Below are 15,732 nucleotides of genomic sequence, written 5' to 3'. Positions count from 1 at the left end.
CGCCAAGGACCCCTGACTGAGCTCCAATTCTTCTCTCGTCTCGGTTGTAGGGGTGCTCCAATGTTACCCACCATCCATCCTGGGGGACAGGTGCATTCTCCCGTGATGTGGTGACAGGTTCCTCCATTCTGGCAGGGGCATCGCTGTTCGCACTGGACTCCGTGGCTGCCCGGAGGACACGGCTCTTCGCAGCTGCTCGGGTTGGTTGCGAGGAAAGGAGAAGGGCAGCCAGCAACCCAGACGGAATAGAAAGAGACACAAAGCAATTTTGTAAGTTACAGCACCATTGCTCCACGGTATATACACAAATCATCCATCATGCAGCCGGATCCCATCGACAGTGTTGAGGGCAAAATGTAGGTAGCCAATATTTATCGCTCAGAAAGAGACAGGTTTTCTTTCAAAACCTTTTGTTTACGTTAACAGATCTTTATTCCCAAAGAAACTCCGGCTCACGGAAGGACTATTTTTTTTTTTTTTTTTAAAAAGATTTCCCTGTTTCAGAAAATGGACAGTCACAAGTTGAAGCCTCCCAAATCCCAGCTGTGGCTTTCAAAGGTATGTGAATGAATGAATGAATGAATGAAACTTTATTACGGTCCTCGACCAGCAAGGTATGTGAGATACAGGTAGTAGTAAGTCCTCGACTTACAACACTTCATTTAGTGACCATTCCAAGTTACAATGGCACCTTAAAAAAAATGGTCAATGACTTATGACCATTGTTCATAACAATGAACAACAAACAAGTGTTGTTCACACTTATTTATTTATTTATTTATTTATTTATTTATTTATTTATTTATTTATTTATTGGTTCGATTTATATGCCGCCCTTCTCCGGAGACTCAGGGTGGCTTACAATGCGTTAAGCAATAGCCTTCATACTTTTGTATATACCTGCTTAGTAGGGCTTTCGCCCCCCCCCCCCCAAAGCGGTGTTCTTTTTTTATACAAAGTCAGCTTATTGCCCCCACAAACCGGGTCCTCATTTTACCTACCTCGAAAGGATGGAAGGCTGAGACAACCTTGAGGTCAACCTTATGACCATTGCAGCATTCCCCCTGGTCACGTGATCAGAATTCAGATGCTTGGCTCATACTTATGACGGTTGCAGGTGTTCAGGGGTCATGTGATCCCCTTTTGCAACCTTCTGACAACAAAGTCAATGGGGAGGCCAGATTCACTTAACGACCGGGTTACTCACTTAACAAATGCAGTGATTCCCTTAACAACAGAAATTTTGGGCTCAATTGCAATCGTAAGTTAAGGACTACCTGTATAGCCTACCAGATATAGTATGAATACAAATATCTTTATGTGTGGGATGTGAGTTCGGGTTAACACAAATTCCACTGAATCATGATGAGCCAGACATGCAAATTCTTCACCCAGGAGGTCCGCAGAAGAACCAGTTCTGGCCAGGGTCAGTTTTAAAGGTGAGTGCATAACTTTCTCCTCCAATTGAAAGAATCCACAACATTCCCAAAAACCAGAAGGAAAACATTTCAAATCATTTGGCAGATTCCTTATAAATCAGATTTAACATATTGGTTTTTTTTTTAATTTTGTGTTAATATTTTAAGCTTTTTAATAATTATTCCTTCTATTTGTGTTTTTTAATTTTGTTTTAATATTTTAACAGACTAACTGAGTTGGAAGGGACCTTGTAGGTCATCTAGTCCAACCCCGTGCCCAAGCAGGAGACCCTACACTGTTTCTGACAGATGGCAATCCAATCTCTTCTTGAAAGCCTCCAGTGATGAAGCTCCCACAACTTCCGAAGGCAACTTCTGTTCCATTGGTTGATTGCTCTCACTGTCAGAAAATTCCTCCTTATTTCCAGCTTGAATCTTTCCTTGATCAGTTTCCATCCATTATTCCTTGTCAGATGCTTTGGAAAATAGCTTGATCCCTTCCTCTCTGTGGCAGCCCCTCAAATACCGGAAGATGCTATCCCTGTCTCCCCTGGTCCTTCTCTTCACTAGACTAGCCATGCCGAGTACTTAACAGATTAACAGAGTTGGAAGGGACCTTGTAGGTCATCTAGTCCAATCCCCCGCCCAAGCAGGAGACCCTACACCATTTCTGACAGATGGCAGTCCGGTCTCTTCTTGAAAGCTTCGAGGGATGAAGCTCCCACAACTTCCAAAGGCAACTTCTGTTCCATGGGTTGATTGAAACAACTTTTCAAAAATTTGAACAAAGAAAAGAGATCCCTCTGTTATTTTATAAAAGCCTTGAATTACGACCACAATGGAGTCCAAAATTTCCATTGCTCAGCCAGACAGTTATTGAGTTTTGCCCCGTTTTACGATGTTGCTTGCCACATTTGTTAAGTGAATCATTGCAGTGGTTAAGTTAGTCACACGGCTGTTAACGTGAATCTGGCTTCTCCATCGACTTTGCTTCTCCGAAGATCACCAAAAGGCGATCACATGATCCTGGGATAATGTAACTGTCATAAATGTGAATAGTTGCCATGCGTCTGAATTTTGATTACCTGACCGCAGGGAGGTTACAACCGTGTGAAAAATGGTCAGAAGTCACTTCGTTCAGGGGCCATTGTAACCTTGAATGTTACGGGGCAGGGGTCTCAAACTCAAGGCCCAGGGGCCAGATCCGGTGCTTAAATCCGGCCTGCAGGCCTGGCCTGGAAATAGCAAAGGACTGGTGTCAGCATTCTGATGCTGCCATAAAAAGATGAGGCTTGACTTTTCACCTACTTATTTTCTCTGTAGATAATATCCCCTAGGAGATGGGATGGGAGGGGAAACATTCCTGTGGGGTGAGGTCAGAAGCTGGGGAGACTGACTTGGAAGACGGCCAATGAGAAGATGAGAATTGGGGAACGGAAAGGGAAGGGTTTGGGGGTCAGAGGGTTAGTATCGGCTACGACGAAGTCAGGGCCAGATCTGTCGTACTCAATAAATGGAATATTTCAGCAAACATTAATTGTTTGGGAGTGCAATTTATTTGAGATGACATCGAAACCTGACAACTGGCCTGCGGTGCCTCTGCTAGTGAAAACAGGGCACGCACGGACTGCCCACAGCCCCCTGGGCCCTGTTTTGGCCGGCAGGGTGCTGCAGGAGGGCATCCATCCCGTCTCCTCGGCTGGCCTGCGGAGGACAACTACAATGCTGATCCAGCCCTTCAAGAAATCCAGTTTGACACCCCTGCTATGGGGTAACTGCAACCCGTGTCTATTTCTGAATCTAAGCTGGTGGATTTCCATGTTTTTAAATATTAACATTAACTTCTGCCAACCTAGCAGTTCGAAAGCACATAGAAAATGCAAGTAGAAAAATAGGGACCACCTTTGGTGGGAAGGGAACAGCGTTCCGTGCGCCTTTGGCGTTGAGTCATGCCGGCCACATGACCACGGAGACGTCTTCGGACAGCGCTGGCTCTTCGGCTTTGAAACGGAGATGAGCACCGCCCCCTAGAGTCGGGAACGACTAGCACATACGTGCGAGGGGAACCTTTACCTTTAAACATTAACAAAAACAGACCCGAAATTTTAAATCTGTCCCTAAGAGCAGACCACAAACAGAGGGGATTTACTGCGGTCTGCGAACCCCTCGAGAAAACCTCACATCTAAGTCCAAGGTTGGGAAACTAAATAAAACTTGGAGAAGTCAGGCAGGATCAATTCAAACAGACATATTGAAAATCGAGATGGATGGACTCGTGAAGGAGTTGGCGCGCACAGACACAAGCACACACGCGGAAGCTGATGTTTTATGAATTTCTAATCTGTCCTAGATCCCTAATGTTCACAATAAACAACAACATTTATAAAAATTTACGAGGAAAACAAAATCAATAGCCAGTGTCTCAGGGAGGCAGTTTTGAAGGGACAAAAATAAATGCTTTCTACTGCCAGATCAATTCACAGGGAATGATAGGTCTATTAAGACCTATAAGCATGGGGGTCTGTTGGGAAGTCACTGTGGCATTACAATGCTTGTTGTGACGTGTGTGATGTCACTTCTGCCCCGTGCTCCACAAACACGCATGGATAGAAACAGTGGTGGGATTCAAATTTTTTTACTACTGGTTCTGTGGGCATGGCTTGGTGGGCGTGGCTTGGTGGGCGTGGCAGGGGAAGGTTACTGCAAAAGCCCCATTTCCTACTGATCAGATGGGAGGTAGAGAATAGATGGGGATGCGGCCAGTCAGAGGTGGCATTTACCAGTTCTCCAAACTACCATATTTTTCGGAGTATAAGACGCACCTTAGTTTTTGGGGAGGAAAATAAGAAAAAAGCTGATTGGCGGGTGGAATACCCCCAATCAGTTGTTTCCAGAGGTGAATTTTAGCAACAGATTCGTTGGTTGTGAGCTCTGTGCCTTGCTTCTTTTTTGCTTTTTTTTCTGCCTCTGAAACTTCTGAAACTCCATTTCAGAAAAAACTTTTTTTTCTGCCTCTGAAAGCCTCCGAAACAGAGCTTCAGAAAAAAAAGACTTTTCTGAAGCTTTTTTTAGAGGCTTTTTTTCTGAAGGACTATCTGTACTCTGTTCAATCTCCTTTCTTTGGTATTGGTATGTAGATTAACCTCTTCCGATCTGTTGGTTATGGTGTCATTCTCCAGATTTATTAGCATAGTTTGGTTAGAACCTATACTGATTCTTCCTTTGTTGCTTGCTATACGATTTTAGATAAAAGCCTTTCAGAGGCTTTCTTTCTGAAGCTTCTTTCAGCCTCTGAACTCTCTGTTTGCAAGGCTGGGCGGGGCTACATTCTGAGTATAAGACGCACCCAGATTTTCACCCTCTTTTTTTTGGGAAAAAGGTGCGTCTTATACTCTGAAAAATATGGAACTCAAAATTTCTGCTACTGGTTCTCCAGAATTGGTCAGAACCTGGTGAAACCCACCTCTGTATAGGAACCATACTCTCAGGCAAGAACCAGCCGTGCTCTCAAATTTCAGATCTTGTAAGATTTAGCTAATGGGGTTTTTTAAATTTAATTCTGGGGTTCCGTTGATCTGAGAGAGAAATGGGGGCTTCAGTAGCCCTTGGCGCTGCCTGCCCTTCTGTTGCATGGAAATTGACCTATAGGTAGCCCTCGAATTATGACCACAATTGAGCCCAGAATTTATGTTGCAAAGTGAGAAATTTGTTAAGTGAGCTTTGCCCCATTTTACGGCTTTTCTTGCCACCGTTGTTAAGTGAATCACTGCGGTTGTTAAATTAGGAACATGGTTGTTAAGTGAATCTGGCTTCTCCATTGACTTTGCTCGTCAGAAAGTCGCATAAGGTAAGTCACGTGACCATGGGGCTGCTGCAACGGTCGTAAGTGTGAAAAATGATCGTAAGTCTCTTTTTTTCAATGCCCTTGTAACTTTGAATGATCACTAAATGAACTGTTGTAAGTCGAGGACTACCTGTGCTATGGTCGTAAGCTGAGGACCAACTATATTCCTCTGAACTTTGGGACAGGAGCAGTGAAATCTTGCAGGCTCTTATGAATGAGGTTGTTGAAATCTTTCAGCATCGGAATTCTGATCTCTCAAAATTTCAAACCATTTTCAAGAAGAAACTGGACTGCCATCTATCAAAAATGGTGTAGGGTCTCCTGCTTGGGCGGGAGGTTGGACTAGATGACCTACAAGGTCCCTTCCAACTCTGTTAATCTGTATCACTGAACGTAATGATACAGATTATATACACATTGGTATACCCAATGTACCACTTCAACGATGGGAAGTGGTACATTGGGAACAACCAGGTCATTAACAGACCTCCCCCTGAATTCTAGGTAAAAGCAAAGGTTCCCCTCGCACATATGTGCTAGTCGTTCCTGACTCTAGGGGGCAGTGCTCATCTCTGTTTCAAAGCCGAAGAGCCAGCGCTGTCCGAAGACGTCTCTGTGGTCATGTGGCCGGCATGACTCAACGCCAAAGGCGCACGGAACACTGTTCCCTTCCCACCAAAGGTGGTTCCTATTTTTCTACTTGCATTTTTTGACATGCTTTCGAACTGCTAGGTTGGCAGAAGCTGGGACAAGTCACAGGAGCTCACCCCGTTAGGCGGCACTAGGGATTCGAACCGCTGAACTGCCGACCTTTCAATCGACAAGCTCAGCGTCTTAGCCACTGAGCCACTGCATCCTGAACTCTAAGTAACTGCTATTATGAGTTGTTGCACAGTCAGCCAGATGTTCAGACTAGATTTGCAATTTTTGTCCACCTATCAAGTTCTTCTTAAGGACATGGGATAGGCCAGTGATGGCAATTTTTTTGGCATTGAGTACCGAAACCAGAACATGTACATGCATGCGTGTGAGCCACACACCAGCCATCTTGTGTTTGGGTTTCCGGTGTGTGCATGTGCGCTGGCCTGCTGATCTTCAGGTTTCCAGTGCTCGTGAAAACCACCTGGCCAGCGCATATGCGCATGCTGGAAACCAGAAGAGCAGCTGCCTATAGCGCATGTGCCCACAGAGAGGGCTCTGCATGCCACATCTAGCACGCGTGCCATAGATCATGCAGATAGGCAGATGCTGTTGTTCAATGATGTTAGAGGTAAGGATAAGCTGTCCTGAGTATTATTTTGTGCGTTTGGATCAGGTTTGACTCCTGGCAACTAACGTAGCTGGGACAAGTCCCTGCAATTTTCTTGGCATTTCTAGGCAATTTCTAAACTCATTTCTAATCATGGTTTGCCCTTGTCTTCTTCTTTAAAGAGCCACAGTGGCACAGTGGTTAGAATGCAGTACTGCAGGCTACTTCTGCTGCCTGCCGGCTGCCTGCAATTTGGCAGTTCAAATCTCACCAGGCTCAAGGTTGACTCAGCCTTCCCTCCTTCCGATGTGAGTAAAATGAGGATTCAGATTGTTGGGGGCAAAATGCTGACTCTGTAAACTGCTTAGAGAGGGCTGTAAAGCACTGTGAAGTGGCATATAAGTCTTAAGTGCTATTTCTATTTCTATTAGGGCTGAGAGAAAATGACTGGCCCAGTTGGCTTCATGCCTACAGCAGGACCTGAACTCACAATTTTCTGGTTTCTGGTTAACCCGAGACCTTCACCTCTGCACAAAACTGGCTATTACATCCCCTGAACGTAAAGCCCACACAGCCCCTTGACTTACAAAACTCCCGTGTAGCCAGGTGCACAATGACATTCTCCTGTGTTGTGGTCACAGGTCGCCCCATTATGACACTGGCACTTGAGCAGGCAAGCTTTCCCGTAAGTTCCCGGCTCGCACAAGTCCTCGCAGCGCCATCCTTTGTATCCTGGGGCACACACGCAGGCGCCAGTGATGGGGTTGCACAGAGCTCCATTCCGGCACTGGCAAGGGTTACTACAGTGAGGGCCCCAGTGGTCCTGATCACAACCTGGAACAACAACAACAACAACAGGAAGATCCTTTTAGGAGAACTGTCAAGCATAACACCATATTGCCTTTTTTAAAAAAATATTTATACATTTTTCTTTAGCATATATGAGTCAGTGGTGGGTTTCAAAATTTTTTACTACCAGTTCTGTGGGCGTGGCTTGGTGGGCGTGACAGGGGAAGGATACTGTAAAATCTCCATTCCCTCCCCACTCCAGGGGAAGGTTACTGCAAAATCCCCATTTCCTCCTGATCAGCTGGGACTTGGGAGGCAGAGAATAGATGGGGGCGGGGCCAGTCAGAATTTTTTCTACCGGTTCTGTGGGCGTGGCTTGGTGGGCGTGACATTGCTTGGTGGGCGTGGCAGGGGAAGGATACTGTAAAATCTCCATTCCCTCCCCACTCTGGGGGAAGGATACTGCAAAATCCCCATTTCCTCCCGATCAGCTGAGACTCAGGAGGTAGAGAATAGATGGGGGAGGGGCCAGTCAGAATTTTTTCTACCAGTTCTCCGAACTACCCAAAATTTCCACTACCGGTTCTCCAGAACTGGTCAGAACCTGCTGAAACCCACCTCTGATATGACTGCTTAATAAACAGTGTATTGTCTGAGTCAATTTACATATACATAATAATAGTAATAATAATATTCTTTACTTAGATATAATGGTATCCTTCCAACTTCTAATTTCTGCCTTTATTATCTAACCATTGGTAAAACAAATCCCAAGTTAAAAAAATATTCTGTATCTTCTTTGTCCTTTATCTTTAATGTTAACCTATCCATTTCTGCACAATCTAATATTTTTTTGATCTATATCAACATATCTATATGTTGCTTTATCATTTAAAGTAACCATATATGTATTTTTGTCCAATTTTTTTTTGCCTTTAGACATGTCCACCTCTTCTTATCGTTCCCACCACCCATCTTCTTCCACTTATGACTGTATGGCTATAATTTTGTTGCTTGTATCCTTAGAATTTATATTGATATTGTTTTCTGATTGCTTATTTGTACCCTATGACTATCATTAAGTGTTGTACCAGTGGTGGGATTCAGCCAGTTCGCACCACTTCAGGAGAACCGGTTGTTAACTTTCTGAGCAGTTTGGTGAACTGGTTGTTGGAAGAAATCATTAGGACAGAGAACCGATTGTTAATTTATTTGAATTCCACCACTGGTTGTACCTTATGATTCTTGTTGAACGTATCTTTTCTTTTATGTACATTGAGAGTGTATGCACGAAGACAAATTCCTTGTGTGTCCAATCACACTTGGCCAATAAAATTCTATTCTGTTCTGTTCTGTTCTATGATAGTACGAACCGGGTATCTGCTTGCATTTCCAACATTTGGCGGACATATTTTTAAACATCTTTGCTAATCTTGCCAGTGGCATTTTATACAGGTTTTCTTCGTATGTAGTTGCCATTGTTAATTTATAGTTTCTATCCCAGAGTTTTCATTGCAACATTTCACATTTCATTGACTCTCTTGGAGGTGGAGGAGGTGACCCAAGGTTTGCTACAAGCTTTCTCAGGGATATCGAGAGGATCTGAAGAGATCAGGGAATGTGTGCTCAGGAAGGACTGATTTCATGATTCAAAAGGCTATTAATTCATTTGTTTGTAAGATAGAACATAGAATCAAAGGGCTGAAGGGACCTTGGAGGTCTTCTAGTCCAACCCCTGCTCCAGCAGGAGACTCTATACCAGTGGTGTCCAACCTTGGCAACTTGGAGACTTCAACTCTCAGAATTCACCAGTCAATATGGGGAATATCCAAAGTGCCGTCCCATCAACTCAGTCTTTATCCACTGACCCTTCTGGATTTATGACTTCTAGAGACAGCCAATCACTAAGTCTATTCCCATTGGGAGGAGAGCCACGTTAGTCTATATTAGCCAAAAATCAGAAGTCTAATGGCGTCTTCTTGTCATACTACCAACTTCAATAAAACACAGGCTTAGAATCATAGAATGATAGGGCTGGAAGCAGTGGTGAAATCCAGTTTTTTTTTTTACTACCGGTTCTGTAGTTATGGCTTGGTGGGCGTGGCTTGATGGGCATGGCAGGGGAAGGATATTGCAAAATCTCCATTCCCACCTCACTCTGGGACCAGCCAGAGGTGATATTTGCCATTCTCTGAACTACTCAAAATTTCCGCTACCGGTTCTCCGAACTGCTCAAAATTTCTGCTACAGGTTCTCCAGAACCTGTCAGAACCTGCTGGATTTCATCCCTGGCTGGAAGGGATTTCAGAGGTCTTCTAGTCCAACCCTCTCCTGAAGCAGGAAACTATATACCAGGGGTGTCCAATCTTGGCAACTTTAAGACTTGTGGACATCAACTCCCAGAATTCCCCAGCCAATATGACCGGCTGGGGAATTCTAGAGTCAAAGTTCACAAGTCTTAAAATTGCCAAGGTTGGACATCCCTACCTTATTCCATTCCAGACAAATGCCCACCCATCTCTTCTTCAAAACCTCCAGTGATGGAGCATCCACAACTTCTGGAGGCAGGTTGTTCCACTGATTAATCGCCGTAAGTCAGGAAGTTTCTTCTTTCTTTTAGGTTCTATCGTCTATTTCTAATAACAATGTATTCTTGTTGGCAGATATAATCTGAACAGGTACTGGAGAGGATGTAGAATTCCGTTTGAGCCCCTATAAATCACCCCTTTTGTCAGAATTTTTTCAGATTAATTTTCAGCCAAAATTGGAACGAGGATTTTAGTACTAAGTAAACAGATATACACTCATGAACTCTTGAGGAATTCCATTAAAATGTGAATCAGTCTCTTTTATAGTCTCCTATCATTATTCGATTTCAGGCAGCAGATGCTGTAATTCACAACCCTCCATAACACTTCAAGATGGCAGGGATGTGTTTTGTTCATGTTTTGTTTCATTTTTTTCCCCTTCTTCTCTCCTGTCCTTTGCACTAATCCAGACTCCATTAATACCCAGACTGCTGTCCCATCAACCTCACAGTCTTTATCCACTGACCCTTCTGGATTTATGACTTCTACAGACAGCCAATTACTAAGTCTATTCCCATTAGGAGGAGAGACATGTTAGTCTACATTAGCCCAAAATCGAAAGTCTAGTGGCATCTTCTCATACTACCGGCTTTAATAAAACACGGAGTCATAGAATGATAGCGCTGGAAGGGACCTTGGAGGTCTTCCAATCCAACCCCAGGCTCAAGGTAAGAAACTTTATTCCATCCTGGACAAATGGTTGTCTAATCTCTTCTAATTGAGGCCTTTGAACCATGGTGTTGGAGAAGACTTCTGTGAGTCCCTTGGAGCAGGGGTGAAATGCTCCTGGTTCGGATCGGATCGCCCGATCCAGTAGCGATGCAGGCGGGTGGTTCAGAGAACCGGTAGCAAAAATCCCTGCCTGCCGCCCCCCCCCCCCATGCCCAGCTGAGCCACACGATCATCAGAGACTTTTTTTTTACTTTTAAAAGCATTTTTTCTACAACCTCTTTGGCAGAAAAAATGCTTTTAAAAGTAAAAAAAAAAGCCTCTGATGATTGCGTGGCTCAGCTTGGATCATCAGAGGCATTTGAAAGAAAAAAAGTTTCTGCCGATCAGGCAACTCAGCTGGGATCGTCAGAGCCTTTTGAAAGCATTTTTTTACAACCTCTTCATCCAAGAGGTTGTAGAAAAAATGGTTTTAAAAGTTAAAAAAAAAATTGGCCACGCCCATCCAGTCACATTACCCCACCACCACCAAGCCACGCTCACAGAACCGGTAGTAACAAATTTTAGATTTCACCACTGCCTTGGACTGCAAGGCGATCCAACCGGTCAGTCCTAGAGGAGATCAACCCTGGCTGCTCTTTAGAAGCCCAGATCCTGGAGATGAAACTCAAATGCTTTGGCCACCTAAGGAGAAGGAAAGACTCCCTGGAGAAGAGCCTAATGCTGGGAACGATTGAGGGCAAAAGAAGAAGGGGACAGCAGAGAATGATGTGGCTGGGTGGAGTCACTGAAGCAGTAGGCATGAGCTTAAATGGACTCCGGAGGATGGTAGAGGACAGGAAGGCTTGGAGGAATGTGTTCCATGGGGTCGTGATGGGTTGGACAAGACTTTGCAACTAACAACAATAATAATCTCTTCTTGAAGACCCCCAGTGATGGAGCACCCACAACTCTAGAAGGCAAATCATTCCAATGATTAACAGAATAACAGTTGGACGGGACTTTGGAGGTCTTCTAGTCTGACCACGCTGCTCGAGCAGGAGATCCTATGCTATTCCAGACAAATGATTCTCCAATGTCTTCTTGAAGACCTCCAGTGATGGAGCACCCATAACTCAAGGAAGCAAGTCATTCCACTGGTTAATTGTTCCCACTGCCAGGAAACTTCTGATTTTAGGTCTGTTTACTCAATGCATATTAACAAGAAAAGGAATGGATGGAAATTACATTCACAGTTATATTTTTGGGCTATTTATATAAAACATTTTAACAAATTTTTAAAATGCATTTAGGATTTTTCAAAATTTAGTCACTGAATTTACAAATGAATTGAGGGAGTTTTTTGCCCTAGAATGGATAAATTGCTATAAAACAAGCAGATGGAAAGTTCCACATATCTGAAACTTTAAACCCAAACCGAAAAAAAACCAGCCTCCAAACAATAACAACAAAAGAAAAGAAAAGAAATAAGAACTGGAGGGAGATTGTAGCTTTCATGAGTTGGAAGCAGCTTTTGTGTTGGAATCACAAGAGGTGGAATAGTGATTGATGTTCATCTATCAATGTATCAATATTTAGATGCCACTCCTAATGTTTATAATTCTGAAAAGGCCTTCAATATCAACTTAACCTCCCTTTTTGAAAAACTTAATCTCACATAATCTTTTCCTGGATGACCACAAGGAATGAACCACCAAATATCAATGTACAATACAGAAGAAGGCATGATGATACAATTGGTACAATTGATACATCAACTAATAAATGCTCTGTCTTGCACATTGGCAAAAAAAATTCAGAACACCAAATACAAGTTGGGTGGACACGATCTCATAGACGACCCTCACTCTGTCAAGGTCCTCAGAGTACTCATCTCAAACGATCTAAGCCCCAGAGCTCGTTGTAACAGCATTGCCAAAAGGACATTAAGAGTTGTTAACCTAATCTTGCGAAGCTTCTTCTCCGGGAACACTGTACTGCTAACTAGGGCATACAAAACCTTTGCCTGACCAATTCTTGAATACAACTCATCCACCTGGAATCCACACTGTATATTGGACATTAACACGATTGACCGGGTCCAGAGGTATTTCACGAGACGAGTCCTCCATTCCTCTGCTCACAATAGAATCTCTTATGCCACCAGACTTGAAATTCTGGGCTTGGACAATCTGGAACTGCACTGCCTACAGTCCGATCTAAGCATAGTACACAAAATTGTCTGCTACAATGTCCTACCTGTCAGCGACCACAATAATACACAGGCAAACAATCAATACAAACTCAAGGTAAACTGCTCCAAACTCGATTGCAGAAAATACGACTTCAACAACAACAGAGTGATCAATGCCTTTGTTCACGTTTATGTTTATACCTATACCTGCTATCTTGTACATGTTTGAATAAACAAACAAACAAACAAACAAACAAACAAACAAGAGCCAAAGTGGCGCAGTGGTTAGAGTGCAGTACTGCAGCTACTTCAGCTGACTGCTAGTTCAGCAGATCAGCAGATCAAATCTCACCAGCTCATGGTTGACTCAGCCTTCCATCCTTCCGAGGAGGGTAAAATGAGGACCCAGATTGTTGGGGGCAATATGCTATTTAGTATACTGTTGATTGTTGTAAGCTGCCCAGAGTCCTCGGAGAGTGGGCGGCATAGAAATATGATTAATAAAAAATAATAATAAACAAACAAACAAACAAACAGCTAGCAACAAAGCTTTGGCCAAACCAGTTCGTGCAAGGTTCTTGAAGGATCTTCAATCTGTAAGTGTTAGCTAGGCATCCTATCTGATAGGTCAAGTACAAAATCATATCATATCTCAACATCTGGTCTTCTCAACACCAAGAACATTTGGACACGAAAGCTTTTGAGGGTGTTCACAAGTGTGCACTCCAAGTAATACAGAAACCGTTGTTGAACTCTAGGAGAAACTGGGGTCTCCCAAAAGAAAATTTATATTTACAGATGTGCAAAAAACTATTCGGGCTTATGCTCCCAGAGCTGCCATCCAATCATATAGAAGATTCAAGAAGGTGATTTATGTTGGGATATGCTCACACTTTTGCTAACACTTTTGGGAGGGAGGAGGGGGATATGCTCTAAATCTTGCAGTGATTTCCAAAAACCATTTGTTCAACAACAGCAATAAATAAAACTTTTCTTCTTAAACCAGATTTCTGGAAAGAATGATATTCAAAAAGGAAAACGTGAATAGAACTTTTGTGCTGAAGGACTCATGAATTTGATTCTAATGCTTGCAGATCCCTGGCTTAAGCATCTAGTCCTCTCTCCCGTTATTTTATTCTTAGGGTATACTGCATCTATTCCTTTTACCCCCTGAGGATCCAGTTTGCAACTGCCTAAAGGTAAAATAAAGACTTCAGGATTCCAGCTAGAAAACGAAGTTTAAAGATTGTTCGTGTCTCGTGTACATCTGTTCTGGCAACAGGTTTTCCGGCAGGGGACCTTTCCAACAACACTTGTAGGACAACACAGGATTTGGGTTTCTGCTTCACTAAAGCCAAACCACCGAGATAAACTTCTGAAGGATACTGGACATAAAAGACCTCTCCACATTTTCTATTTATTGTTCTTCAGTTGCTAAGTTGTGTTCAACTCTTTGTGACCCACATGGACCATAGCACACCTCCACTGTCTCCACCATCTAACCATCTCATTCTCTGCTGTCCCCTAATCCTTTTGCCTTCCATCTTTCCCAACATCAGGGTCTTCTCCAAGGAGTCCCTTCTTCTGATTTGGTGGCCAAAGCATTTGAACTTCAGCTTCAGGATCACTCTTTCCAAAGAACAGTCAGGGTTGATTTCCTTTAGGATCGATAGATTGGATCTCCTTGCAGTCCAAGGGACTCTCAAGATCTCCTCCAAGACTACAATTCAAAAGCATCAATTCTTCGATGCTCAGTCTTCCTTAGGCTCCAACTCTCCTAGCCATACATTGTTGTTGTTCAGTAGCTAAGTTGTGTCTGACTTTTCACAACCCTATGGACAACAACAGCCCAACCCCTCCCCCTCTCCACTATCTCCCAGAGTTTACCCAAATTCATGTTCTTTGCGTCAAAGACACTATCTAACCATCTCATTCTCTGCCGTCCCCTAATCCTTTTGCTTTCCATCTTTCCCAACATCAGGATCTTCTCCAAGGAGTCCTCTCTTCTGATTTGGTGGCCAAAACATTTGAGCTTCAGCTTCAGGATCACTCTTTCCAAAGAACAGTCAGGGTTGATTTCCTTTAGGATTTAGTGACTGGGTCTCCTTGCAGTCCAAGGGACTCTGAAGAGTCTTCTCCGAGACCACAATTCAAAAGCATCAATTCTTCAGCTCTCAGCCTTCCTTATAGTCCAACTCTGACAGCCCTACGTTATTGCTGGGGAAAACATTTTCTAAGGAAAGGACACTTGCCTGTGGCTTCCCAAGGCTGAGCTCCCAATTAGTGATGGCAGTAGCACTGTTAGTGAAAAGCTCAACAAGAGGAGATCCCAATCCCCTTGGGATTGAAAAGAAGCAGGAGCAGGGAAGTCTTTGGCCAGAAGATTCTCTAAATAGGTGCTCATGATAGAAGATGATCTTACATGACCTCTTTTCCTATCCGTCCGAAGCCTCCCTAGCTCCCTAGGACAATCTATTCTCCAAAGCACTAGAAGTCAAGTCAAGAAGCAACAGATGGAAACTAACCAAGGAGAGACGCAAACTAGAATTTAGGAGAAATTTCCTGACAGTGAGAACAATTAACCAGTGGAATGGCTCACTTCTGGAAGTTGTGGATAGACTTAAAAGTTCTGGAGGCTTTTAAGATGAGATTCAACAGCCACTTGTCTGAAATAGCATCGGATGTCTTGATTGATCGGGGGTTAGACTAGAAGACCTCCAAGGTCCCTTCCAACTCTATTATTCTGTTGCTATCACATTTCAGTTTTGAAGAAAGGCTACAGGAGGACTTCACTTTGGAAGACATCCAGAGGGATCCTTCTAGATATCTCTACCTAAAACCAAATCTTTTTCCTGACATGATTTCCACAGTCAAGCAATGGACATGAATTTTGGCTAGGCCTTGGCCAGAGTCCAGAATGAACCAGTCTCAAAGCCACATTCCCCGAAGACAAGAGAAAGGAGGAGAAGGTGGAGGAGAAGTAGGGAAGGAGGAGGAGAAGG

General features: G+C 43.5%; 1 protein-coding gene across 1 annotated transcript in view; it reads right to left on the bottom strand.

Moving 5' to 3' along the window:
- Window positions 1-15,732, bottom strand: part of MEGF11 (multiple EGF like domains 11) — a 478,493-nt gene that overhangs the window by 240,580 nt on the left and 222,181 nt on the right. The window contains exons 3-4 of the mRNA XM_070953314.1: window positions 7,099-7,345; window positions 72-192 (exon numbers count right to left, since the gene is read on the bottom strand). Of these exons, the coding sequence (XP_070809415.1) occupies window positions 72-192; window positions 7,099-7,345 (368 nt within the window). The remainder of the gene's footprint in view (window positions 1-71; window positions 193-7,098; window positions 7,346-15,732) is intronic.

The sequence above is a fragment of the Pituophis catenifer genome, unplaced genomic scaffold, assembly GCF_029215685.1.
Source record: "Pituophis catenifer annectens isolate HBS135680 unplaced genomic scaffold, rPitCat1.0.hap2 SCAF_14, whole genome shotgun sequence".
NCBI classification, from domain to species: Eukaryota; Metazoa; Chordata; class Lepidosauria; order Squamata; family Colubridae; genus Pituophis; species Pituophis catenifer.
The sequence above is the reverse complement of the archived record's forward strand: the minus strand, read 5'-3'. Positions and strand labels throughout refer to the sequence as shown.